This window comes from Setaria viridis, chromosome 4, assembly GCF_005286985.2.
Source record: "Setaria viridis chromosome 4, Setaria_viridis_v4.0, whole genome shotgun sequence".
NCBI classification, from domain to species: domain Eukaryota; kingdom Viridiplantae; phylum Streptophyta; class Magnoliopsida; order Poales; family Poaceae; genus Setaria; species Setaria viridis.
In genome coordinates, this window is record NC_048266.2 from 12,670,323 (window position 1) to 12,696,643 (window position 26,321).

The window sequence follows — 26,321 nt, forward strand, 5'->3', positions numbered from 1 at the left end:
TTTCAAGTTTGTACACTGTCTTGTCGCCCCTTAGCTGCAAACCAAAACCAAACACACCCCTGCATCCAACCGAAGTAAGTCTGCAATCAGTGATTCTACCATCATCACCTGATTCCATTTCCCTTCACGTTACCTGAGCGTGAATCAAACACTCTTAACAGTCAGCAACTAAAATATTTTAGTATAAAGTGAATCCCAAGAGAGCCAACTGGTTACGACAATTGACAAGTGATAACTAAACACGAACAGCTGACAAAAGCACACAGCCTACAGCTCCAGCTGCCAGTAGGGAAAGAAAAGTACCTTGGCATTTTCTGCCAACGGAAACAAGCAAACTGATAAAACGCTCTGCATTTTTTCTTTTATACAAGGACGCTCTGCATTGTTATTGCCCACATGGAGAAATTATGAACATCGACAATCTACCCGTTCACCAATGTTTCCCCCATATAGTAATCCTCCGTGATGCCATAGATCACGAACCCAAAGGTTAACAAGCATCCTCCTTGTAAGTTCAATGTACTGATCACACTATAAGAACTGCAAGTGGTAGAAACATTCTGCACAATTGACATATAATACATGCTGTATCGATACAATAAACAGTGTGTACATCTTTCAACAACATGGTTGCCAAAATTTCGCCGGTGGGGACAATGGGGGCGGCTATCAACAACTGCTATGTTACACAACCCGAGACCAGATGCAGGAAGTCAGGAACCCAGCTGCATCTCTCAGTTCTCTCTTAAATTACATCCCTCTTAGTGGTAAATAAATTCTATCGCCATCTATACAAGACCATCTCTTTTATTTGGTGGAATGAACAAATCCCCACTCCATGCTATAATGTGTATTTACCAACTACATCCAACACCCCCCTTTCACCCTTTCCTCAAGTTTTACAGGTAGGCCTCAACTATGACTCGTACAGAGCCGAGTCGCTTGTCTGACTTCAAAATATCGCCTTTTAGGTTCAGTTGCATTTGCAAAAGAATGGTATAATGTGAATGCGGTATATAGACATGAGAGGATATCATGATGTTTGTAGAAGATCACGATCTTGGAGGCATTCTTGGGGATTGGCATAGAAGTAATCCTCTTCCTTGGGTCTGTCGGGAATCACCGTCCTCTTTGAAGCTGAACCCATCCGCTTTGCATGGGCAGCCTTGATCAATGAAGAGAACTCATCCCATTGCAGAGAACCATTGGTGTACCGGTCCACTAGCTCAACAATAAGTTTTCGGTCTAACAAGACTGTCTTCTTGAAACCCATGAATCTGAAAACAGCAAATGGCAGAGCATATATGATTATTACATTTGAAAACTTCTACCATTCACTTCTTCGGGACATTATTAATGCACCGCTCAGAAGAAACAATGATGTTAATTCTATTAGCATGCAGCCTGGTATTATGCTGAAAATTGCACATGCAGAATATAACTTATATCACAAAGTAGAATAGTGCAAACCTCCGATGACCCTCAACGACTTTAGCCATATTGCCATCATATGTTGGAACAAATATATCACTTTCTAAAGATACCAAGTAATCTAGTGCAGCCATTTGTGATGAATGGTTCTGGAAGAACATCAGATCAGAAGGTTCCAAAAGTGTCTCCTTCCTCACCTACGCACAATGGTTAAATCAGAATATTAGCAAGGAGAAGAGGGCAGGTAGAAGAGTACTGTACAACACAAGCACGATACAATAGATGCATAACATATTCTATCATGTCCATACCACATTCGGGTATGCTGAAGTTAGAGCAGCCATCCTGCGCTTTCCACCATATATTTCTCCAGCAGCAATGTATATTTGCATACTTCTATCGATGTCCAATGCTCTGAGGACAAGAGCAGTCTCCTCAGGTGTCAACGGGCAAAGGCCATCTTTTCTTTTTAAGTCTGAGTCAATCACTTTCTCTTTCCACCATGGATAAGCATACCTGAAGCCAAGAGTAGTTTGGAGCATGTCCAGTCAACTGTTGTCTAAGAAAAACTACAAATAAGAAATAACAAGCAAAATTCCACTGCAGGATAAAGTTACAATTCCAAGCAGAAATTCACCTCATTCTTGTAAGCTCTTCTGCCTCTTCATTACTGCAACCTTGTGTACAGCCAGAGAATGCCAGCATATCCATTTCATAACGTAAATGAAGGACCAAGAAAGGGCCATTTTGGCGAAGTATTCTAATTACTCGCTTGCCCAACTCTTCAATTTGAGGGGTAAATCTGAGAGAGGCATAATTTACTCGGCATCGCAGTTTCTGGATGTCAATTGGTAAACCATTGTTTGCTAGCCTGGCATCAGTTCTATTCAGATGGAGAACCTTGTACTTGCGAATCAAAGGAAGAATCTGATTCAAAATTAATCAAGCATCAGTTTATACAATAAATTCTGCAAAGCAGAGCAGTCATGACATAAAGTAAGATGCAACTTACCTGATTTTGATAATAGGAAATATCAGACCAACTAATTGGTGGCATGGAGTGAAACATTCCAAGTTCAACCCTTCTCTTTACCCTCGGGGGCAATTCTCTCAGAATGCGGACTTCACCTCGTAATGAGGTTATAAAGTGCTCGACATCAAATATGTCTTGGAACTCGCTGCATGCATGATAGAATAAATTGCTGAAGTTAGCTTCAGCTAACATAAACACAAGTACCAATAATAGTTTGAAAAATAAATTAAAGTCGCCAAACAGCACCTTGGATCATTCCAAAATGAAGTCTTATCTAACTCTGGAACAACTAAAGTTACATTCAAATATCTTGCAATTACGACCATGTCACATATCTGAAAAAAAAAGTAAAGAAGGGCAGAAACCAGTGTTAAGGGCCAGACGTTGTAGGCAAACTGCTGAATTAATAGAAATAAGGGTTTTCCAATTGCTTACTGCAGCTCGCATTTGGTTAAGCCCACCATTGCACGAAACCATCAAATAACCATTGTTCCTATATATTCCTGGAAGGAAATGACAACAAAACATCAGGGACAGGAAATACTAGAACATTCACAAACTATTATACTATTCAAAGACCATAAAGTGCTGGTGCACATTGAGTACTTGAGTAGCAACAGGAAATTGTGAGCACACTTTTCCAGTCATTCATAAGGAAAGGCATTCAGCTGTCAATGGAAATGCAGTGTGCAATAATGTGTTGACCAATGCCTTTGTTGTATAGGGAAAATTAGCATGACTCCTTCTGTGTCTGAGTTGGAACGTGTCCTAAGAGCTAAGTTACTTCCCAATTGACCGATCCACGGGTTCTTCACCAAATGCAGTTACTAGAAAAAAGGCCCAAGATGTAGCTACCCAAGAGTTTCTGAGAATGTACTTTGCCATCCATGTGAAGAAACAATTATGAAATTATGGATGAAGAAACCATCAGTTTCATGAATGATTGCTACCCAACCAAGCCTATGGAAACGTGGCCCACCTAAAAAGTACGATCCTAACATGGAAACCCCAGACCGCAAATATCATGATCAGAATACAAAGACCAGAATGACAAAAACTGTTGACCTACCGACCGAAAGGGTATCATGCATTTTCCGATACTATGCCAATGCAACACGAATGGCATGCACGGCCCAAGCTAAACTTTGATATGAATATGGCGATTCAGTATCATCGAAACCATGTGAGTGCGTGACAGCATTATCAAATGCTGCACAAAGCATTGCAGGTGACATTACCCACAACGAAATCCACATGATGCAACCAAGATTATCCAGGGCTTGCCAATTTGAGCACAAGAAAGCGACCGAAATTGTCACCAACCAGCAGTCATTTTCATGCAATGCCGAGGAAATGTCCACAGGAGATTTGGAGGGATCTACCACAATGCAGGCAGGCTGTCAATGTCCAGCTGGGAGCCGCATTGTCCAGCCGCAAGACAGCAGGTCGGAACAGGACGGACGAAAGCGAGGAGGCAACTAGAGAAGAAGATGGGACCAAGCCAGGCGACTCACTCTTGGGCGGCAGCGCGGCCTTCTCGACGACGGGCTGCGGGCGCGCGGCGAAGGCGGCGCCGGGGAGCGCCGCGGCCTCCTCCTCGGGCGCGGTGAGGCAGGACGGCCAGCCCTTGAGCACCCGCGGGCCCCAGTTGTCGCCGACGGCGGTGAGCTGCACGACGCAGGTCCAGAGCAGCACCGTGGTGGTGGCGCGCACGACCCAGAGCTTCATCCGCGAGCGCGCGGCGGCGGAGGAGGGAGGGAACCTGAGCTTCTCGCTGGCCGCCGCCGCCGCCTTACCCCCTGACGCCACCTTCCACCCCATGGACCATGGACCAAGCAAGAAGGGGCGAGAGCCACCGACGGCGTTGGGAACGAAGCTCCTCCTCCCGAATCAAATCCGCCGCGTCCTCGGCGCACCCGCCGCGCTACCCCCGCCCAATGCGGCTGGGAACAGGGCCTCTCCTCCTCCTTCCTTGCCCCCAACCAGCACCGCCGCCCGAGGCTCCAGCCTACGCGAGCTTCGCAGGAAAAACGAGAGCCTCACCGGCGCCCGCAAACGCGGTCCTCGCCCGAATCCGGCCGCCGCGAGCCTCTAGCTAAGGCACCGCGCCTCCTCACCACCACGGCCAGCGTCCTCCTCCTCCTCCTCCTGTGTAGCGGCTCCCTCGACCGGGCAGCCAAAAACCGGCCGCGCTTGCTCGGTCGGCCGCGGGCGCGGCGAGATCGCGGGGGAGGCAGCGTCGGCCGCCGCAGGCGAGGGGGGGGCAGGCCGGCGGAGAGGACGCGGCGTGGATCTCGGGGGGACGGGGGTAGCAGCGCTAGCGCAGCGGAGCGAGGAGGGGGTGAGGGGAAGGTGGGAGCGATTTGTGGGGACGCCTAGTTATTTTTGGGCGTCGGTGCCTCGCCTCGCTGGCTCGCTGCCTGCGCTTCGGCGCTGTGGTGGTGGTTGTTTGGCCAGTGGCGGGTGCGCGTAGCGGCGTTGATGCTTCTCAGAGCGGCGTCTGTCGTAATCTCCCGAGGGGGGGGGGGGGGGGGGGGGGGTGCGCACGTGGAGGGCCAGGATTTGACGCGGTGCGGAAAGCCGTGGGGGCGGACGGCAAGGATCGGCCGGGGGAGAGGTGGTTGGCATTTGGGCAAGTGGGGGGCGGAGCATGGACGCGGCATGGCATCGGGGGTGGATGGTTGGCTGGTTGCTGCCTTTGCTGTTGAGCGTGGGACGGCGCGCCACCCGTGACGACGGTGGCTGCGGCCCGGCCCGGCCGGGAATGTCACCGCCGGCGCGGCGTTTTTAACCGGCGAGACGAGGCAGTCCCACTTGCACGTTGCTCCTGCGCATTTCTTCGGCTGCGCTGGACGCTGGGGTTTACCCTGGTGCAGGGGGCAGGGACCGGAGTGGCGCTGTTTTTTTTTGATAGGTCACATGCCGGTGTTGGTATCTCCAATTCTTAATTCTTTCATTGATGCTACGCTAGGGTTGAATGACGCGCTGCAGGGAGGAGTATCAAGGAACTTTTTACAGCTGACTGCATGCATAGGGTCTCGTCCGTACTCCGTTGGTGATTTTTTTTGGGGGGTGGGGGGTCGGTGAAATATTGTTTTTGACACATCCTTGCGTGTTGTGGCAAGCTCTGTCTCAAGGACAGGACAATCCAGAGGAAAACAAATAGAAGTTTCTTGGCAAAATATATATGAAACTATTATCCCTTAGGACAGCCTAGCCCTAAGTTTTCTACATGCTGCGTTGATAAATGTTTCTATTATCGAGCGATTTCTCATTTTAGATTCCCTAGTAGTCCTCACTCATTGAAACCAAGCTCCATTCTAGCTTTACGAGTAAATTTTATCGAGTAGCTTTGATTCGTTAGTATATATCTTTATTTATGCATTATAACACTTCTTATTTTGACTTTTCTACGTTCATAGATATTATTATATATCTAAACAACTAGATAATGTATCTATGAACTTTAAAAAGCCAAAACGACCTACAATTCAGAACAGAGGAAGTATATTCTAAAACCATCTGTGTATATTTCTGCACCCTACCCACAAATTTGATGGTCGGGTGTTGCATTTTCCAATGCTATTGATAAACTTTTGGGCTGGGTAAAAAGATTGTGTGTTCTTGCATCTTGTTATATTCGCTGAACTTAAAACACACATGTGAATTCGACTGGGTCGTTGAAATTGGATCGAGTTAATAGCTTTCATTGAGAAAAAAAAAGAGCTAACATCACTTTAAAAAGGAGAGGGGCATGACTTTTTTCACAACTCTACAGCACCAAATAAAAGTACCATTTCATTTCTCACATAGTAAAAAACAATAGTGGATGGAAAGAAATAAATACGTTCATGTACACAAGGAATTGGAGACAGTCCATTGCACGCGTAGCTACCACCTACTGTTGACGTAAAATCTAAACCTCAAGCTTCTGCGTGGAATAACATAGAGGATCTGGGGGATCTCTTAACTCCAGTACAGACTCCAAATCGGCTCGTGAGTGATGCAAGGTGTGCCAATCAATTTGACCTGCAATTGACAAGGGAAACGTAAAATTCACGAGCCGATAGGCGACGCAGCCTTCGAGCTTATAGATAGTAAACATCACAACATGATAGATTATTTAATGTAATTATGCAGTGTAAATAAATAAAACATTTAATGGCATGTGCCATCGGCTATATGAGACTGCGAGCTAGGATAAAAGCATTGTAACACAACAGCCATAAAAGGGAACCCTTGTTAATGCGCACATTAGATAGATTAACATATCTAGCCAATGCCCTGATAAGTGTATTGAACTCAGATAAGGTAACACGAATGAGAGGACATTGGCATCAATCTACTAACTTAAAAGATTAGAACATTGCAACAAGGACTAGCTGATGCTGACTGTACGCAAGCCGGATACATTAACAGATTTTAATTAATGTCTTGATAAGTGTATTGAACTTAGACAAGGCAACATGAATGAGAGAGCGTTAACCTTGATCTGACAATGTAAAAAACTAGAGCACAATCACCAAAGACCTCTTGCCTACCGCTTACAAGCCTATTAAGGTAACAAAGTCTAATCAATGTCATGATCTTAGACAAGGTAATACGATGAGAGGGCATTAACTTCGACACGTTAATCTTAACAGACAGACTCGCAGCAATAGGGCCTCGCATGCGCCCCTATCGGCTCAATAATGTCATCATGCTTCCGTGAGATACGGATAAGACCTGACCGAAGCATCGACTCTCAATGGTAACATGCTGACGTCAGAGGCTTAACAGTTAGCAATACGAGGGGTAGGGGTAAAGATCTATCGTACCTAGCATATATAAAGCAGTAAAAGCATGCAGAGTCTGCTAGCCGATACGATCTGATAACTCTGAACGTTTAAACAAGGCAAGGGAGCCGATGAAGACAACCTGGTTAGATCTAAGATAACTCGATAACTAGCCACACAACAATATCAAATATAAGACTTAACTTAAAAAGTTTTGATAGAGATCGTAATGACCGAGTGACGATACTTACAAGCTTGCCCGAGATCGAAGCCGATGCAGCCTTGCGCGCTAGAAAGAACTTGTCGAATCTACTCTACTCCTGCTCTTAGGATTTTAGCGGCACGTCGCTGAAAGGTTGTATTGATTGTTGATAGATAACCTTTTACAAACTCTACGGGTACATATTTATACTCTTAAACTAAACCAAACTTAAGTAGCTAACTATAGAAATCTTAAGATACATGGACTCTATTTTCCCTTATGTAGAATCCTTGCTCATGAAGCTTCCTTGTCCGGCTCATCCGCAAGACTGATCCGCATACATGATTAACCAGACTCCTTCGACGAGATACATGTAAAGTAAACCAAGAACCATGTGGTAACCTTCCTTTGTTTATTCCAATTATCTTCAGGCCTATCTTCTCTGCATGCACTTTCTTTATTTAGCTTGCCTCTCCTTGTTTGGCTGATCCCATCAAATTAATCCTTATATTAACGAGTCCTCAACCAGACATAGGTTTTTATCAGCTAAAATCCGATGTCAGCTGTACACGAAAATTTTGTTTTTAACAATTCCGGTACCGACATATCGCCCTTCCTCTTAGCCTGGCCAAGAACGGCACGGCCGGCGCGCTCTGCCTGCCTTTTGCACGCTTCACATGCACGCCCGCATCGGCCGGTGGCGGTGCTTCACGGAGAAGGCAGTCCACACGCACCACATTCCAAAAGAATCAAATAAGGGGGAGAGGAGAGAGGGAAGGGCAACGTGACAGATCATTGCGTGCCAAGAGTGCGTGTACCGAACAAATAAGTGGCTAGGGTTGCCTCTGTTAACAAATGTGGCCACTAGCTGCTGATGATGCTCATGATCTTGCTAATCATTTTCTGCCCGAGAATATTGCCGCGCATGTTACCCCATCGAGCAACGAATGTTCTTGGGCCTGTTGTTGGTTGCTCTGTTTTAAACATTCTATTGGGAACCTTATTTAATTTCACTTGTAGTTTTGCTCTTCTAGAAGAAAGAAATACCTGTACGTTCAGGCTCGCCGAAATCTCTGCGAGGTAGACTGAGATGCCGGGGAATTGACTTTATAAAAAGAAGAAGAAGAAGAAGAAGAAGAAACTTGGGAAGCGCATGTGCGGTTTGCAAATTGCAAGGTTGCTATTATCACCCACAACAAAAAGAGGTGACCGTTGGAAAAACTAACATCTTTGGACTTTGATGTCTTATAACTTTACAATAACCATGGTTGAGGAAAAATAGTATATAGTGAGTATTTTTAACCATTTGTTAATTGAGAGGTATATGTATGAACATTTTATATACCTACGAAATACTGTAAAAAATATTTGGAACGTACCAAACTTTAAACGTATCCGATGGATCAAAGTAAAACAGAACCTCACTAAACTTGTCGTCAGAAAACGGTTTATGACTTCAGACTTTGTAAAACATATGAAGGTGAGGTTAGATAAAAGATGGTTAAGGTTGCATCTCATGCATTACACGCGGTGGTGGTGAAGCAGGAAAAGGAGAAGAAGATCCGAGCAGACAATTTGTTCGATCTGAGCACGCAGGAGCAGAGACTGATCGACGTTGAAGGCAAAAGCAGCTAGGCACACAACGTACGTGCTGTACTGGTAGTAATCATCGCCTTCTCCCGTTCTCTCTTCATCTCTTGTGTATAATAGTCTGTTGAGGAGCGGAAAATTCGTGTCCGTGGTCCGTGCGTACACTGGCATTCCGTTTTCTCGCATTTGACGAGATGATGGATACCCGTACCTGCCTGGTCCCATGTCCCATCAGCATGCCAAGACACCAGCCTGATCTACTTTGTTGTTATCGCGGCTATGCATATAGCTCTACAACAAAAATTGTTAACGTTGCAGGAAGAAGAATGATGGTCCACACGTACGAGCGAGCTATACTGGTATTGTTGGGTACTATAATATAATGCAATTTCCTACGTGGCTAAAACTAATTGATCCTCCACAGCAGGCATGAGAACGGAGGCACGCACGCACGCACGCTGTGCTCACCCACCAACCATAACCACATATACTGTAGTGCAGTGTAGTGCGCCGCTCCAAGTGTCCATACGCGCGGCGCACCCGTGGACGGTCATGATAGGATGCTGCACTTTCTCCTCTTTGTGGTGTTGTGCTTGTGCATCATGATGTGCATGCATGGTGGTGGGTGCAGACACTTACCGTCCACCCGAATGCTTGCTTTAATTGGTTGTATTAGTATCAATTCTCCTCGCCATTGGTATAAAACACCGTCAGAGTTGCAGCAGCAGGCAGCAGCTAGCATCAGTAGTCCTCACCGCATTGATGCCGTGCAAACGACCATCCATGCATGATGGGTATGAACTTGAAACTGATCTTTATATGTAAAAAAAAAAATGAACTTGAAACATCAGCGGCCGGCGCTTCGCACCAACAATAATCAGCGCCGCCGGCCACGGCGGGCCTCCCGGCCGGGCGACCTTCCATCTGGGGGACTATGGGGTATGGGTGGGAGGTCGCAGATCAGTGGCGTCGGCGGCGGTTGAGTTGTCAAGGAGCACGCGCTTTTCGGCAGCCGCACGTGGCTACGCGCTGGGTCGTCGTCATTCCAAATCAATCTGACGATCCTTTTTTTAAAAAAAAATAAAGCAATATGAATACTTGTGATTTTTTTTATTTTTATATTTTTTTTATGATTTTGCAGAAATAAATAGTCGAACCAAAAATTTGCAAAAATGGACCTATGCCGCCGGACCAAACGGCGGTAGGTGCTTAACGCCGGTTGAAATGGCGGTAAAGGTTCTTAGCGCCAGGTGAAATGGTGCTAAGTCCCTTACCGCCCCCCATCCGGCGGGCCGCCCACGGATTCGAATGGTGCCAGTTTCGAGGAAGTCTCGCCATTTCATGTGTACGATCGTATAGCGTATGATGTGTAGTAATCCGCAGACTAGGCCGGGAGTTAAATCATTTTCAATTATTTCGTTCAATAACTCTACCTCTCAAATTACAAATTTACATATTTTACTTTCAAAAATGTCATAAAAAATTAAAGAACAATATTTAAAACAGAGGTACAGCCTCAAATTACGAAGTTACATATTGCTACATAATTTACTTTCATAAATGTCATAAAAATGAAGGAAAAATAATTAAAATGGAGTTATAGCTGGTTCAAAGTAAATGTCATAAAAAATGAAGGAAAAATAATTAAAACGAAGTTATAACCGGTTGAAACGACTGAAGGTACTTATAGCCATTTCAATCGGCTATAGCATCTCCAACCGGCTGCAGGGACTTACCCCCAGCCGAAATGACGGTAAGACCCGTACCACCATTTCAGCCGGCGAAACACGGCTGCACGTGCTAGACCCTTTAGCCGTTTCAACCAGCGAAAGGAATCCTACCGCCGTTTGGTCCGGCGGCGTAGGTCCATTTTTGCAAATTTTTTGTTCGACTATTTATTTCTATAAAATCGAAAAAAAAATAAAAAAATAAAAAAAATTCGATTCCAGCAGGCCCATGCACGACAGCCCAATTGATTTATAGCCTCGTCCAGTGTGGTTTGCGAAAGAGTGACTGGGCTTAAGCAATGCAGGCCTCGGCCCAATGAAGAGGAATGGGCCCTTCAATCGTCATCATCACAACGGAACGAACACTAGGTACATTTGGGGCTTTTTTTTTTCTGAGAGCAACATTTGGGGCTTCTAGCTAACCCACCAGGGAGGGGCAGAGCTGGGCCGGCCCACCGCCTAAGGCCACTCCGTTGGTTAAATAGGCTAACTTAGATTGAGCCTCTTCGCTACAGTATTCTACATTGAGAGAGACTGACTTGCTGCCTGGCAAGCTGCAGCAAGGCCCTCCGTTCCTCCCCGCGCACAGACGTTTCCGTGAACCAGGTCTTGGTGCGCCCAGATTGCCTGCCGCCCGCGGCCGGTTCACTGTTCACTCTCTCACAGTGGGACCAGGGCGAGCCGAGGCCAGGAGTCCAGGACGAAGAACTGAAGCGCAAAACGCCAAAACCCACTTTTCGCCGCGGCATGGCGCCTGCGCTTCTCCCGGCCTCTCTCCTTCCGCCGGAACCCTCCTCCAGTCCTCCTTCCTCCCCTCTCTCTCCTGCTCGTCACGAGACAACGCGAGAGGAGAATCGCCGACGCGGGGCATGGCGGCGCCCTGCGTCCACCGTGGCTCCTCCACCCACGACCACGGTACCCTCTTCCATGGATGCTACCTCTCATAGTCCTTATTCCGTTCCCTCCCCTGGACTCCTGGAGTCCTGCTATCTCTCTCCCTCTTCTGTGTTTGGCTGCATTATTTTTGATGGTGATCTCAACTGTTTTTATACGCGAGCATGTGAAGACGCGCTCCTCATGGCCCGCCCTGGAAGGTGACCTCGGCCGATTCAAAGGTAAGCCACCCACATTCTCCTCTCTTCACCGCATCCACGGACGAAATTTCGTCCATGCGTTACCTACCTTGTGATGCTTATTCTTCCATGTTTTCGTAGCTGGGGCTCGTTATAACCTTGATTATTCCACTATTCATTATGTCGCGGAAGTTGATGTGTGGAATTTTAATTAGCTTGATTTCGAGCGGATAGTGTTTTCCAACAAATGTTACATAAATGTTTTTCCTCTTGTCGGTGTTTTATACCCGGCAACCTACCGAAGGGTATCCCGAGGTAATAGAGTGGTTGGTGGGGGATCGTCGGACCTGGAACTCGAAGGTAAAAGCGAGGCCACAAGAGAAAAATTTATACATGTTTGGGTTGTCAGAGTAGTGTAATACCCTACGTCCTGTTTGGGGTATTGTATATTGCACCTTACGCTTGGATGTTGTTTGGTATTCAGGATTTGGTCCTCTGTTGTGGTTCTATGAGATCTTTGCTTACCGATCTAGGGATCCTGCCCTCCTTTATATACTCCAGGAGACGGGATTACTAGTCAGGTACAAGGTAGGAGTCCTAGTAGGATTACATGGTATGAGTCCTAGTAGAATTACAGGAGAATTCTAATAGGAGTCCGCCTTCTTCCTTCTTTACGGGTACTGGGGATCTATCCCCGATAAGCCCCCGAGCGCTTCATAGTCGAGTGTAGCAACCTTCGAATACTTCTAAGATCCTCGCCGAGTAGTTCTGGTGCTCCTCGAGTACTTTGTCTGGCTGAATCTTCAAAGCAAAATTCCTCAAAGCTGCCATGAGGCTATGGTGCGCTCAACCCCTGATAGTCTTGATTTTGTAATCTTAATCTTTGGATTGTGATATGGAGAACGGCGAAAGTCGCACTCCATATGGAGTAGCCCCTGAGCCTTAGGTTGAATCAAAGAATCAGGCTGAGGGTCAATAAAATCTTGAATCTTATTTCTTTGTCTTGGAAAAATCAACTGTTGGGTGTAGCTTATTAGCCCTAGAATCTTGGAATAATTCAATAATCAATCCGAGGGTCTTTAGTCTTCACACAAGTCATCATTCGAGTAGTTTTGCGGCGTCCAGCCCCCAACCTTATCCGCCAGGTGAGCCATAGGAGCCACGTCGAGTAGTTATTGGCGCTTAGCTCCCAAGCTTGAAAGCTAGCTGAGCCACTGGAGATATTCCGAGTAGTAATTGGTGCTTAGCCCCCGAGCCTGGGAGCTAGCGGAGCCATTGGAGGTACGCTGAGCGTCATGTAGAGTCGTCGCTGAAGCTTGACCTGCAAAAAGAGATGCATACATTATGTAGCATATTGTAGAATTTTGAAGATACTACTGAAATTTATTCAGTGATGAATGTAAAATGTTGTGTGTCATGCTCTTGTTTCGGTCATATTTCTCCCGATTAGTTAGCTTGTTACGTTTAGGCTCCCAGTCCTGTTTAGCCATTGCCACTGCGTGTGAGATCTTTGTCTCGTGTACGCGTACTGGCACTGCTGCTACGGAGATCTTTGTCTCATGTCCTAGTGTTTAGGCATGATAGAAGATCTAAAGCTTTCACGAATTGAGGTGTGTTCTGCTTGAGTAGATTAACAACCACTAGGAGAATATATTTAAAATAAGTAGTCGGCGTTGCGACAAAAAGACTGTGCGATTGTGCGTAAAGCAGTCATTGAGACTTTTCTGCCTTTTTGGCGAGAAGAGTGCGTGTTGCCGCGCATAGGATTTGTGCCTCCTTAGGGTGTAGCCGCTGCGAGCCTCCAGCACTCATTGCACCAAATTTGTAGCCGTAGCCTCCGAAATTCGATTTACCAAGCCTGTTGGCGGAGCTTTCGGAACTCAGTGCACAAAACCCGTGGCTATAACCTCCGTAATTCGGTGTACCAAGCCCATGACTGTCGGTTAACATGCCCCAGGAATAATTGGCAAAGTGTAGCTCTGGAGGATAATTCCTGTTGAGAGACGTACACAAATAAGTAGTCGGCGCGTTGCCCTACCGCCAGGCCGTGACTCACGTGGTACTCAAAGTGAGATACACTCATGTCTAGCTTGCAAATATGTTTAGCTACTTCACATTGAGGCATTCTGTTGAGGTGTGGTCATGCCCTCATGTGCCTGGATGTGCCACGTCCAGGAATACAAGGAAGATGGTGAAGCTGTCCTGGAGGCGCAAGAACTGGATCCTCAAACTGAGGATATTGAAATAGAAATTCGGTAACTAGCCTGCTACCTTTTGTTTTCTCTCTTTTGAGTTGAGCTGGCTTTGTCAATCGAGCAATTGGTTTTCTTTTCAGTATTTCTACATCTCGTTCTACCATGCGTGAGCAGTTGACAAAATTGTTTGTTCCATTCATTTGATTAATGCAGAAAGGCTAATGATGCGATGACAATCTCTCCCGATGATGATGATCTTTGAAAGCAAGTCTGGCTAACTTGAGCAAGTAGTTATAGTGACAAGCACTCCACCCTATTTCTGAAAGATCTTGTTTCTTAAGGTAGAAGCGTAGGTAGGGATGGCAATTGGAAATTCCCCATCAGGATCGACCCCCATACCTGCCCCTGCTAGAGCTCACGGGGGAGATTTTCTTCCCATCCCCATCCCCGCACGGGGAATAAATCCCTGTGAGGATCTCCGTCCCCATCCCTTATCTGTTCAAGTTCAACTGAAGATAGCTTGAGCTTTCTTGCACGAATCAATTGCATTCCATTCAAATTCGTTTTTTTTCTCCAGCTTCGGATTCGTTTCTTTTCTCCAACTGCGTTCGAGTGGCTTCGGATTCGAGAAGGAAATGTAGAACTTTCTCAATTGAATCAAAGAAATAAAATCGTTAAGCATCGTGGAGATACAAAGGGAAGAGGACAAAAGAGCTTGGCATCCGCAGCATTGAAAAAGCAAAAGCAACATCAAAAGAGGAGTAAAATGCATTGGGCTGGAATTACCGGACCATCTGCGGGCGGACGTGGCCTTGCTCCCGTCTTCTGGGGAAACAACATCTTCGCCGTTTTAATGTTGCTTTGTACGAACACAGGGCACGCCCTGAAAATCATCAGTACAAGTACCATGGCAGTGGCAGACCAAAGCCGAACGAGCCACCCTCTACGATTGTTCTTCTGCTGCCGCAGATTTTCTTTCCTATCTATCTTCCGTTCCTGCACTGCAAGAGACATCCACACTGGCAGGATTCACGGGGCAACATGTACGCCGCCACAGCGACGACGCGACGCGTCGCCGTCGCGCGTGCTGGCCGGGCCTGCTGACGATGGGACGGCCGGTGCACGACGCGATGCGCGCGGGCGGCGGCGGCGGCGGCGGCGGCAACCCAATCTCGCCGCGCCCCGTCGCGGCGTCGGTTTCGGCCGGGGTCGGGACAAGCCACGACGACGACGTGCGCTGGGGCAGACGACAGGCAGGGCCGGGACGTACGTCGCGGGCGCGCGCGTGGCGGCACCGGATCGACCAAGCTAGCTTTGCTTTAGGTGTATCCGTTGCTGAAAAAGATTGTCCATACCTCACCGAAACCTAGGTGCAACCCGATCACTGGTAGCTGTTTTAACAATGTAACTACAATATTAGCGACTAAATTCCAGAAATGCCCCTTATGCCACAGGCGCGAGTTGTCAAGCAACCTTTTTTGCTCGAGTGGGTTGCCATTTTTGTTTGCCCCTGCCGTGGGCAACCCTGTAAATATCTTCGCGTCAGCAGAGGAGGTGTGCGCGCCACGAGGGTATTTACGGCCACGGCTCGTTCGGTGATGGAATGGAGGACGCAAAGCAGGGGTAGAGCAGAGCAGGCAGCACCTACTACTACTAGGCCGTCCGTCCCCACATGCAGGAGCTCCAGCCCATCCCCGGCCTGGCGGGGCGGCTGTTCGGCAGCGGCGGCGCCGCCGCGGCCGCCATCGGCCTCCTCCGCCGCCACGGCGGCTCCTCGGCGGCCGAGGTGCGGTGCCCGCGGTGCGACTCGCCCGACACCAAGTTCTGCTACTACAACAACTACAACCTCGCGCAGCCGCGCCACTTCTGCAGGGCCTGCCGCCGCTACTGGACCAAGGGCGGCCACCTCCGCAACGTCCCCGTCGGCGGCGGCTGCCGCAAGCCCAGGCCCAGGCGCCCCGCTGCCGCCGCCGCCGACGGCCGCGGCAAGGACGGCGTGCACCGGGACGGAAAGGCCCCGCGCTCAGGCTTCGCCGGCGCCGCCTCCAGCTCCAGTCCCACCGCAGCCGGCGACGCCGACGCGCCCGTGTCGGGCGCGTTCTCTGTCGTGACCGAACCGAGCGTCCCCAGGAGTGGCGGCGTCGCGGAGGCTAGCGCCGAGACCGGCAGCTTCGCGGCCGGCGACACGCGGGCGCTGCTCGTGCCCCCGCCGGCGCCGATGTTCGCCGACCAGGCGTCCGTGTTCGCGTCGCTCTTCGCGCCGCCGCGGCCTCTCTCGGCCTTCGGTTCCTCGGCGCAGCCGCAGCCCGAGCAGGCAGAGGAGCGCGTCGCCGCCAGTCTACTTGCTGCAGAGCAGCCGCCGCCATCGTGCACTGCGGCCTTCACGGACACGGCGCCGTTCGCCGCAGGATCGGACGGTGCGCTTTCGGCGGGACCATCCGACTGGCCGACGGCAGGGATATTCGAGCTAGCGGGCGGCAACGCCGGCGACGCGTCGTTGCCGGAGCACTGGAACCATGGAAGCTGGACGGATCCGGACCCGGCCGTCTACTTGCCGTAGCGTGTCACTGATCACACAACTGGTTCATTTTGTACTTAAACTCGTGGTCCAACAAATGTTAAGGGCTTCTTTTGATGACACCGTTCGTTTCCAATTTATGTAGATTGGAGTGAAAATGAACTAATATTTTCTCTGTTAATACTCTCAATATATGTGGATTGGAGACTATACATCTGTCCAAACAAAGGCCTTAAAGATACATGTGTGCAACAAAGGTTAAAAAAAAATGATCTCTTAGTATTTTGTGTTTCCTGATTAGCAAATTGTTGCTGCATAATCAGAGTGGATATCATGATCATCAGAGCAGTTAGCAAATTGGTCCTAGCTTGCGTGCATTGCTTCTACTATACACGAGTACAAGCAGAGGCAGTTGGCCTGGTTTGGCAGCCTGGCAGATGACATGAGGATGTGACGTGTTAACTCTTGGACGGGGACACGGGGCGGCGGGCGGTTGCTGCTTCGGCACGCGGATGCCTTGACATGCTCCTCTGCTCGGCCGCATTTGGTAGCCGTCACTGTTTGGTACCATCACCTCCATGCTGTTGCCAAGATTTTGATCTGTTCTGGACTGTTTTCAGGGTCTTCGTCTAGCAAGGAAAATTCGGATGACCATGCCATCCTTTGTGTAGCAGCTTGCAGCAGCGTAGCATCCTTTGGGCAGTTATGATTTATAGGCACTGTTCGGATTGTGCAAATTTTCTTCCGGGTTGCTACGAGAAAACAGCCGGTGCGCTAATCTCGTCACTGACTTAGAGGGTGTTTGGTCTTTAGCAACTTCTAAGATTCCTATTACATCGAATTCGAATGTTTGGATACTAATTAGGAGTATTAAACATAGACTAATTATAAAACCAATTGCACAGATGGAGACTAATTTGCAAGACGAATCTATTAAGTCTAATTAGTCCATGATTTGACAATATGATGCTACAGTAAACATGTGCTGATGATGGATTAATTAGGCTTAATAGATTCGTCTCGTGAATTAGCCTCCTATATAATTAGTTTTATAATTAGATCATATTTAGTCCTTCTAATTAACGTCCGAATATTCGATTGTGACATAAATTTTAGTCCGGACTAAAGAACCGAATACCCGTAATCACTTCGCAAGAATCAATGTGACTTGGATGCAAGGGCACTGTCCTGTCGTTCGTCAGGTGCAAACGTGAGCCGTTTGGTTACTTTTACTTATTTTTAGCACATGTCACATTGAATGTTTAGATACTAATTAGGAGTATTAAACGTAGACTATTTACAAAACCATTACATAAATGGAGGCTAAACGGCAAGACGAATCTATTAAGCCTAATTAATCTATCATTAGTAAATATTTACTGTAGCAACACATTGTCAAATCATGGACTAATTAGGCTGAATAGATTCGTCTCGTCGTTTAGTCTTTACTTATGTAATGAATTTTGTAAATAGTCCACGTTTAATACTTTTAATTAGTATTTAAATGTTTGATGTGACGGGTGCTAGAAACTAGAAATAAGCAAGAAAATCAAATCACCTGACGAGCTTATCCAAGGAGGCAAGGACGATGGGCACTACCGACGTAACGCCGCCGGCCGGTTTCTTTGAACCCACGGAACCTTGAGAGATGGGACAGATCGATACAGCAGAAGCCAACCGGCCGGCCGGCAAGTCGTCGCGTGGAGACCTGTCGCTCCAGCCCGTGACGCGGACGCGCCCAACAGAAACCGGTAGGAGGAGGATTACGGCGGCGGCGATGCAAGTCGCCACCTGCGTCGTGATCAGCTCTGGCGGCCAGGCTAGGGTGCTCTGGGGCGGCGAGCCGGCCGGCGACTCGTTCGTTCCGAAGAAGGCACGCGCGTCTGGATCGATGGAGACCGATCGATCGCGAGGAACAGAACGCGCGATGATTGCCTTCGTTCTCGGGTGGCGCGTCACGTCGGAGGTATAGCACGAGTCTCGGTGTCCTTACCAGTTGCCACTGGTACGAGGCCCTCCCAACGGCCAGCTCATAGAGTTTTTTATTTGATGAACAGTAACAATAGCTCGCACAAGTCCCGAAACCCATCTCTCTCTCCTGCTGTTTGAGCTAGCAGCTCGTTGGAGAGGGGGCCTGGGCCTTGTTTAGTTGGGGAATTTGGGAGGTGCCAAATTACTGTTACAGCACTGTAGCACACTGTAGCGTTTCGTTTGTATTTGTGAATTATTATCCAAATATTGACTAATTAGGCTCAAAAGATTCGTCTCGCAAAGTACAACAAAACTGTGCAATTAGTTTTTAATTTCATCTACATTTAGTACTTCATGCATGTACCGCAAGTTTGATGTGATGGGGAATCTTCTTTTTGCATAGTGTCAAAGTTGGGAGTTGGGAGTAACTAAACATGGCCCTGATGACGCTCTACTGTTGCGCAAGGAATTTTGTGGCACCCGTGTCGGTGTCATGCTTGCAGTTGGAGGCGTGCTACTCACGTACAGCGCCGGCCGGTACAAGGCGACAGCGAGAGGCAGAGGCGTCACCTGGTCGTACCTCCCTGGTCCCTGCAACCTTCCAGCCGTCGTTGCTACTCGTGCTCGCTCAAATATCCATGACTTTTGGACTTTTTTTTCTCTCTTTATAGTTTGGAGATGATCAGATGAATACAATGGTGGTGTTTGTGTCATTGTGCGTGTACACATATCGAAACTCACAAAGGGCAGTTGCGGTATTTAGTTCACATATATACTGCTCAATTAGGAATTTCTTAACACTTGCCCACTTTGGCATGTACCGCAACGTGCACATGTCTAGTAACAAGCTCCTTTCAAAAATCGATGGGAAAAAAAGAAGGGAGAATGGAGATAAGAGGATATTGTTACTGCGTAAGATGTAGAATTATAATGAATTCATGAAGAAGCTATTATTAGGTAAACACGTGTTTGAAAACACAATAACCATTGTCCTTGCCCTTTCCTCGAAAGAAAAAAAAACCATTGTCCTCGCCATATTTGCGTGCCTTCACTTTGATCCAGATTGGTTTGGGGAAAAGACCTAGGAATTCCAAAGACCTAAAGCACCACAACCACGGTAATTTTCAAGCCCAGTTCAGCCCGGCCTTGTTCAACTTTCCTACAAGCCCAATCCATTTTTCCTTAGGGGGAACAAGCCACCGGCCTTGCATCTCAATTCTCACAGTATGGGCTGGTATTATTGGGCCTATCTTGAATCATGAGCAAAATCAAAATTATGCCCTACAAGACAAATTATGCCCATGATTCACCTCTTCGTTGGAAAATTGATTTGGTCTCTTTTTTTCCCCTCCCTATTACAAATCCTTGCTACTATGGAATTAAAATAAATATCTTTTTTTGGACCTTGGTGTGAAGATGGTATTTCAGTTCATTTTCTCAGTGTTAATCACCCTTCCCTGATGTGAGTTGGACCAGCTTACAGACTCAAAATCTTTGTTCATCAAATGAATAAACCAATGTCACATTATTGAGATTTGTAAAATACGCATCTGCTGGTACAATCTTCATATAACAATCACGCGTATAAAATTTGAACGTACGTGCCTGCGTTGACAAAAAAAAAACACAGCATATGAACGCACTCAAACAGGGTACAGTGCTAATGAGTTAGGCGATGGAGCACACTTTAATTACTCTTAAATCACCTTGAGCAGACACTGACAGCACGTATGACGCCACGGCTTATGACGGTAGTTACTGCGTTGCGTCAGACGAGCTTGGACTCGGAGAAATAAAGTAGCGGGGTCCAACGCCACACGTCTGCTTGTACGAGCACGACGTGAACACAGGGGACGATGCCGGCCGGCCGCGCGCGGCCGATGCTGGCTGCAAGCGTGCGAAGCGTCTCCCTCGCCCGGCCGGCGCGGCCGTCCCTCCAAACTGTGGCCTTCCCCGGCCGGCCTCGGCCTCGCTTTGCTCCGCTGCAGTTCCGTACTTGTCCGGCCGGCCGGCCACCGACCAGCCGGCGGCCGGCAACATCGGTGGCCACCGGGAGCGTTTCCGAAACTGGATCGGAGTAGCGTGCAAGCCGTTGTGAGTTGACGAACGAGACAAGGAAGGACGTACGGGGTCGGGGTTGGTGGTTATCGTCCGTGCTGTACTTCGATGAGTGAATTGGCAATTCAGCATGGCTTGTGGTATTCAAGAGCTTGCGGTACCCGCAATTAGGTGGCAGGGGAACATGAGCGCCTCCATTTTTATTTAGGGGTAACACTTAGAGATGTCATTTGTACGGAACAAAGAAAGCTCAAGGTTTTCAAGATGCTCAGGTTTGGCATACTCTAGGCTTGGTGGTTCAGATCATCAGATGGAACCCCGAGTTCGAGCTTGAATTAGAAAAATACCTGATTTATAAAATTAAAAAAAAATCATATATTTAAAATTGGAGGGCGCACAAAACTACCTCTAGTAATCTTCATGCGGCAATATTTTACATACCCCTTGGCTCAATTTTATGTATGTATAAGTATACTGTTTCAATTTTTCTATGCATAAAATGATATAACATTCAACTATAGACTCCAAGTTTATGCGAGGAAGGATCAAGTCTAGACCTTATTTGACGAACTCAAATAAGCCAATAGATAGATAGCATCTCTTAATTTCCACTTATTTACCGTTTTGCTTACAAAGAGATACATTACCTCAAGGGTAAAGGCACCTATTTAAATTTTTATAGTTGCGGTTCCTTGAAGGATTTGGACACTTGAGAAAATGGGAAAAAAATGGATATATTCATCATATAATAAAGCGATCCTAAGGAAAGAGAATATTATCTAAAAACACCAGTATAAAATCTAGCGAGATAAGATATGGTATTAAGGTAATTTTATATGGGAAACACTCAAGATCCCACTTGCATTACCCAGTTAACCCACTCATAATCAGTGGCCCAGCACTGCCCTCTTTACTCTCTCTTTACCAAAAGCCAGCACCTCCATTTGTTCCGGCAACCCTCCTCTTCAAGCTTCGTAGAAAAGCAACCGGCCGGCCCGGTCGGAACCCGAGCCCAACGTCTCGCAAAGCCTTAAACCCCCGACCCGAGCCAGTCTCTCTCGTCTCACTCTCACCCGGCCGCCACTCTCTTCCAATTCCATCCAGCCGTTTCCACCCCACCCCAATTCCATTCCATTTCGTTTCATTTCCACCCCCTCCGTTCTCCTCCCCCCGATTCCGATTTCGATTCGATTTGAAACAGGGGCAAGAAATGCACGACCGATCCCACAATCCGCAGCCGGCGGAGGCCGGCGCCGGCAACGGCAGGGCGGCCGGCGAGGGGGGCGGTGGCGGGAACGTGGATCGGGTGCTCTTCAAGAACCTCGTCGAGATGGTGCCCCTCGTCGAGTCGCTAATGGTGAGTGGTGGCGGCGCAGATCTCGCCGGGCTCGGGGCGTGTCGCGCGCGCGGCTCTTTGGTTGGGCTCCTGCGCCGTTTGACCGATGTTCTGTGTTGGTTGTTCTTGGCCGCAGGACCGGAGGGTGAACCCGTCCTACTCGCGCCGCGCCTCGCTCGTCTACACGCCGGCGCCGGCCAAGAAGGTCCCCCCCCCCCCCCCCCCCCCCCCCCCCCCAACCAACTAATTCAGCCCTATGCTTCTTTCTTGGATACTGTGGATTGATCAATTCTGTTCCGGTCCCGGTTGCGTATGTTTGAATCTATACGGTTTTCTTAAATTGCGGTTTTCCTTGCACTGTCGCTCTCCGTATTTAGTTACGATTTGGAAGAAGAAATTAATGCGTCCAAAGGCTCGTTTCCCCCCTTTCAGATTAGAGACGTTCTCACAGTGACAGTTTCCGTAGATCTTGAAGCTTCGCAGCTTTCGTGTATCTTGTAGCCTCGTTGGTGATGATTGATACGGCTGAATCTTCAGTACATGCGATTCTCCTGTGAAACTATCATGATTGCTCCTTGGCTTTGATAGTGATGTACTGTATCTCAGAACTTGAGGATGGATGGATTGTTTTTACAGGCGAGCGATTTGAAGAGCGTGAAGTCGCCACAGAGTGTGTCCGCGAAAAAACGGAGAGACCCTGGTGATGCAGCCAAGAAAAGCACCCCGGACTCCAATGGTGAGAATGGCTCGGTTTCGCCATTGTCTCTGTCGGGTGCAGAAAATAAACCCAAGGATGAGATTGCTGTCCTGCGCGAGCAGATTGATGACCTGCAGAAGAAATTGCTTGAGAAGGAGGAGGCCCTGAGGTATGCGGAGAACTCAGTGAATGAGATGAATGTGGCATACGCGACCATTGATGAGCTAAGGCGCCAAGTGGCTGAGAAAGAAGCTCTGATCAGATCTACCAATTCTCAGTTGCATGATGCAAAGGTAAAGTGCTGCCAACTGCTCCTAGCCTCCTACATAGTGATTTACTAGTATTCTGAGTCCATATTGTAAGTTAATAGCACTGCTCCTAGCCTCCTACCTAAGTAAACATGTAACATTGTTATCAAACTGTATAATCGGCCTAACTTGTAAGTTTAGCCCGGATAATCGATAAAGTACTTTTACTTGTTTCCGAGGGCTATAACAACCCTTAGAGCAGTGGTAACAACATCTGTGACAAAGGCTCGTGCACAAAATCCACCTCCACGTATGTCTTGCATTGCATTCAGCCATTCACACTTAATATAATTCTGGCTGTGCTTTACTAGTGCAGTTCATGGTTCTATATCTTCGAAACCTGGGTTATTGTTTGATGTTATTATGTGCAGTTTGTGAAAAGTTTCTTATCCTCATTTTGAGGATATTGCAGATTAGCTATGCCTGCTGTTCCGCACAGGTTGCATAATACTCGTGCTTCCAGCTAAACATTTGATTAAGGCATTGAGTACAATACAGTTTTTTTTATAAATCAACTTGTGGGTATTACATATTCTATCTTAGCTGATCACACATAGTGATTTCTATTCATACATGTTATGCCAAAAGAATATATTTTTTTGTTGGTAAAGATGCTCAAATAAAATGTTTTTTATTTAAGTGATGGCAACAGCCTCTTTTGACCTCTTCTTTGCCGTCCCACAGATTATGCTTGCGGACAAACAAGCGTCTTTAGAGAAACTGGAGTGGGAGGTGAAGACGTCAAATAAAAAGGTTGAAGATCTTCAAGGAGATATGTCCAATATGGAATTCGAGATAAGTTCATTGATGGCGTTATTTGAAAAAGTTTCGGAAAATGTTTCGGAAAATGTTTCGGGTGACTGTTATGATGGTAGTATACCATCATCATATGAACTAGAGGCACTTCAATCGACGGTAAGCATATGCATCCTTGACGCACCGTTGACCTGCTTAAACCATTAAAGTTAGTGATGGAATGTTAGTGTTATTTCAATTGCTCCTTGTTCTCCTTATATGACAAGGCAGTCCTCCTGCTGTTTTTTCAAAAAAATTCTCTTTGCTGGTTACTGAAAATACAATTGCATTTTCTAAAATGTGTGCTGCTTTTACAAACACACTGGGAATTGTATAATATTGCTACTCCTTAACACATATTGATGTGAGGTTCTTTGAAATTTGGGGGGAAATGTTGATTAGAAGCGCTGGAGAATTTTTATGGAATTTTGTGGCTTTGAAATCTAATCATGGGAGTGAAGTCTTACGCTTTTCTATAATTGGAGTGGCATTTTCATCTTGCAATGGATGCTGCTTTGCTATTATGAAAATATTAACACTAAGAAAACTGAGTTGATGGTCTACACTTGTGTGAAGATAACAATTAAGTATTTTTCTCAGAGCGAAATTGACAAGATTGAGGTCGAGAAGATAGAGCAGGAAAGGATTACATATGCTGAAGCTCTCGCGGCTGCGAGAGAGAACCCTAATGAGGAGCGCCTGAATTTAGCTGCCGAGGCACGGTCAAGGCTGCAGGTCCTTGTACTATAATGCTCCTTCTGATTGTAAGTGTATGTATGATAATGTTGAACTGCTGATGTAATTGTAAGTGTTGGCTTGAGTTGAGGTGCTTGTGGAATCGCTCTGGTGGTGATGGATTAAGCACCACCGGAGGTGATGGATTAAGCACTGGAAAGTGACTGTTGTTCTATTTTGTAATCATATTTATTCAGTTTTGAGTCCTGCATTGTTCATTATGAAATTTCAGCTGTAGTTTAGAATACCTGTTATAGTTACTACCATTTAAAGATACATGCAAATGGTTGAAGCTGCTTATGCAGATTGTTCCTTAGCTTAAGAGAACTTGAGAATTGATTACTCCCGTGAAAAGCTATGCAGTAGCTTATTAGCAAGCACAATGCCGTCCCATAAACTGTACCTATGAAAAGCTATGCAGAAAGCCACATCTGACCTGCGCCCCATGGCCACAGCTGCACCGTGTGAGAGTTGGGAACAGAAAAGCCCTGGTACACCACTGGGCCTAGTTGAAAGAGCACACCATCCGAAGGAACAAGCCTGCAGGCCCACCAATTTACTAGACCGAACAGAGGCCCATCGGACACACCAGCCATATTAAACGGACAGACCCCACAAGCCAGTGGATCCCTAGCCGTTTGAAACAGCGCGCAACAGCCGGGCAGCCATCATCGGCCATGCTTTTCATCTCCACCTCAAGTTTCCGCGTGAATTCCTCACGTCCTCTCAACCTTACCAACATGACCCTATAACAATTCTTCCCCATCTTCCTTTACAACCCACCCCACAAAGCAAGAAACAAATCTTGCACCACTCCCTCCGACAACTAATCCAAATTTTCCTCCCAGTCAACTGGTATTGCCACCACCCTATCTAGCCAATAAAAATGTCACGTGTCTCGGTTGCAATCCTCTTCTACATCCTCGCCGTCGCTGCCCTCAGCGCGGCCGAGGTCCCAACAGAATCGCCAAAGGCATCTAAGGCCACCACTCCTGCCAAGGCACCTGAAGCTGCTAAGAAATCTGCCCCTGCTAAGGCCCCTGAAGCTGCTGCCACCGCTCCAACATCTAGGAAGTCTGGCCCAGCTGCCGCGCCAGCCACCACCTCCACACCGTCTTCTTCGAAGGATGACACGTCAAGCCCTCCCTTGCCGTCAACCTCCGCAGCATCCCCTGCTGCTGAGGGGCCTGCCGAGGGACCAGCTGATGCTGATCAATCCGGAGTTGCCACCCTCAGCAGTGGCGCTACCATGGCCGGCGTTGCCGCTGCTGTTGCTACCATGATCTTCTACTAAACTCGCGGTGTGTGTGTGGTGGGGTGGGGTGGGGGGAGAGGGATGTCGTGGTGAGCCAGAAGGAAAGATCGGCTGTGCCAAAATTGCTCATCTGGTCCGGAGGGACCGAGTGTTTCTTTGCTTTGCACACTTCGTTTGCTCTTGCAACATTATGGGGTCAACCATTTATATAAGTGAATGGAGTTGATTATTTGGTACAGCTTGTTTGTCATGGATTGTGATAGCTTGTTCTCTTATTGGTTTACATATTAGTTAACTCAGCTTGGAACCGTAACAATGTTAATTAAAAGAATCTTAAAAACACATATCTTGGAGAATAATCTTTGCATGGCAGGGCAAATTAAAAGTGGGGCCCCACATTTATGTGCAAGTAACCTTAAGATGTTGCTAAATGTACGAACTGTATGTAATAGTTCTCATGACTACCAGACTTGTATTTGGTACGTTTTATATACACACCATTAGATCAATACACAATTTTGGATTTCTCAACAAGTATCAAATTTCTTTCCTACCACACAAATGCATTATAGTTCAATCCCAAAATTTACATGTTTGCAGAACATGCCTTGCTTTCCTTTTT

At 47.3% G+C, this 26,321-nt stretch overlaps 3 protein-coding genes across 3 annotated transcripts; 2 read left to right on the forward strand and 1 right to left on the reverse strand.

The window, feature by feature from the left end:
* Positions 1–547: 547 nt before the first annotated feature.
* Positions 548–4,859, reverse strand: LOC117853168 (rhamnogalacturonan I rhamnosyltransferase 1). Its single transcript, XM_034735539.2, has 8 exons — positions 3,979–4,859; positions 2,900–2,967; positions 2,711–2,799; positions 2,444–2,609; positions 2,069–2,358; positions 1,743–1,947; positions 1,471–1,628; positions 548–1,277 (listed from the first exon to the last, which is right to left on the reverse strand). Exons 1-8 carry the CDS (start codon positions 4,283–4,285, stop codon positions 1,034–1,036), a joined length of 1,527 nt encoding a protein of 508 aa, XP_034591430.1. The 5' UTR covers positions 4,286–4,859; the 3' UTR covers positions 548–1,033.
* Positions 4,860–15,558: 10,699 nt separating this feature from the next.
* On the forward strand, positions 15,559–16,754 carry LOC117851964 (dof zinc finger protein 4). The gene has a single exon (XM_034733886.2). It carries the CDS (start codon positions 15,699–15,701, stop codon positions 16,584–16,586), a length of 888 nt encoding a protein of 295 aa, XP_034589777.1. The 5' UTR covers positions 15,559–15,698; the 3' UTR covers positions 16,587–16,754.
* Positions 16,755–21,567: 4,813 nt separating this feature from the next.
* Positions 21,568–24,662, forward strand: LOC117854227 (protein MICROTUBULE BINDING PROTEIN 2C). Its single transcript, XM_034736528.2, has 5 exons — positions 21,568–21,930; positions 22,046–22,114; positions 22,546–22,899; positions 23,599–23,829; positions 24,310–24,662. Exons 1-5 carry the CDS (start codon positions 21,784–21,786, stop codon positions 24,457–24,459), a joined length of 951 nt encoding a protein of 316 aa, XP_034592419.1. The 5' UTR covers positions 21,568–21,783; the 3' UTR covers positions 24,460–24,662.
* Positions 24,663–26,321: the final 1,659 nt, after the last annotated feature.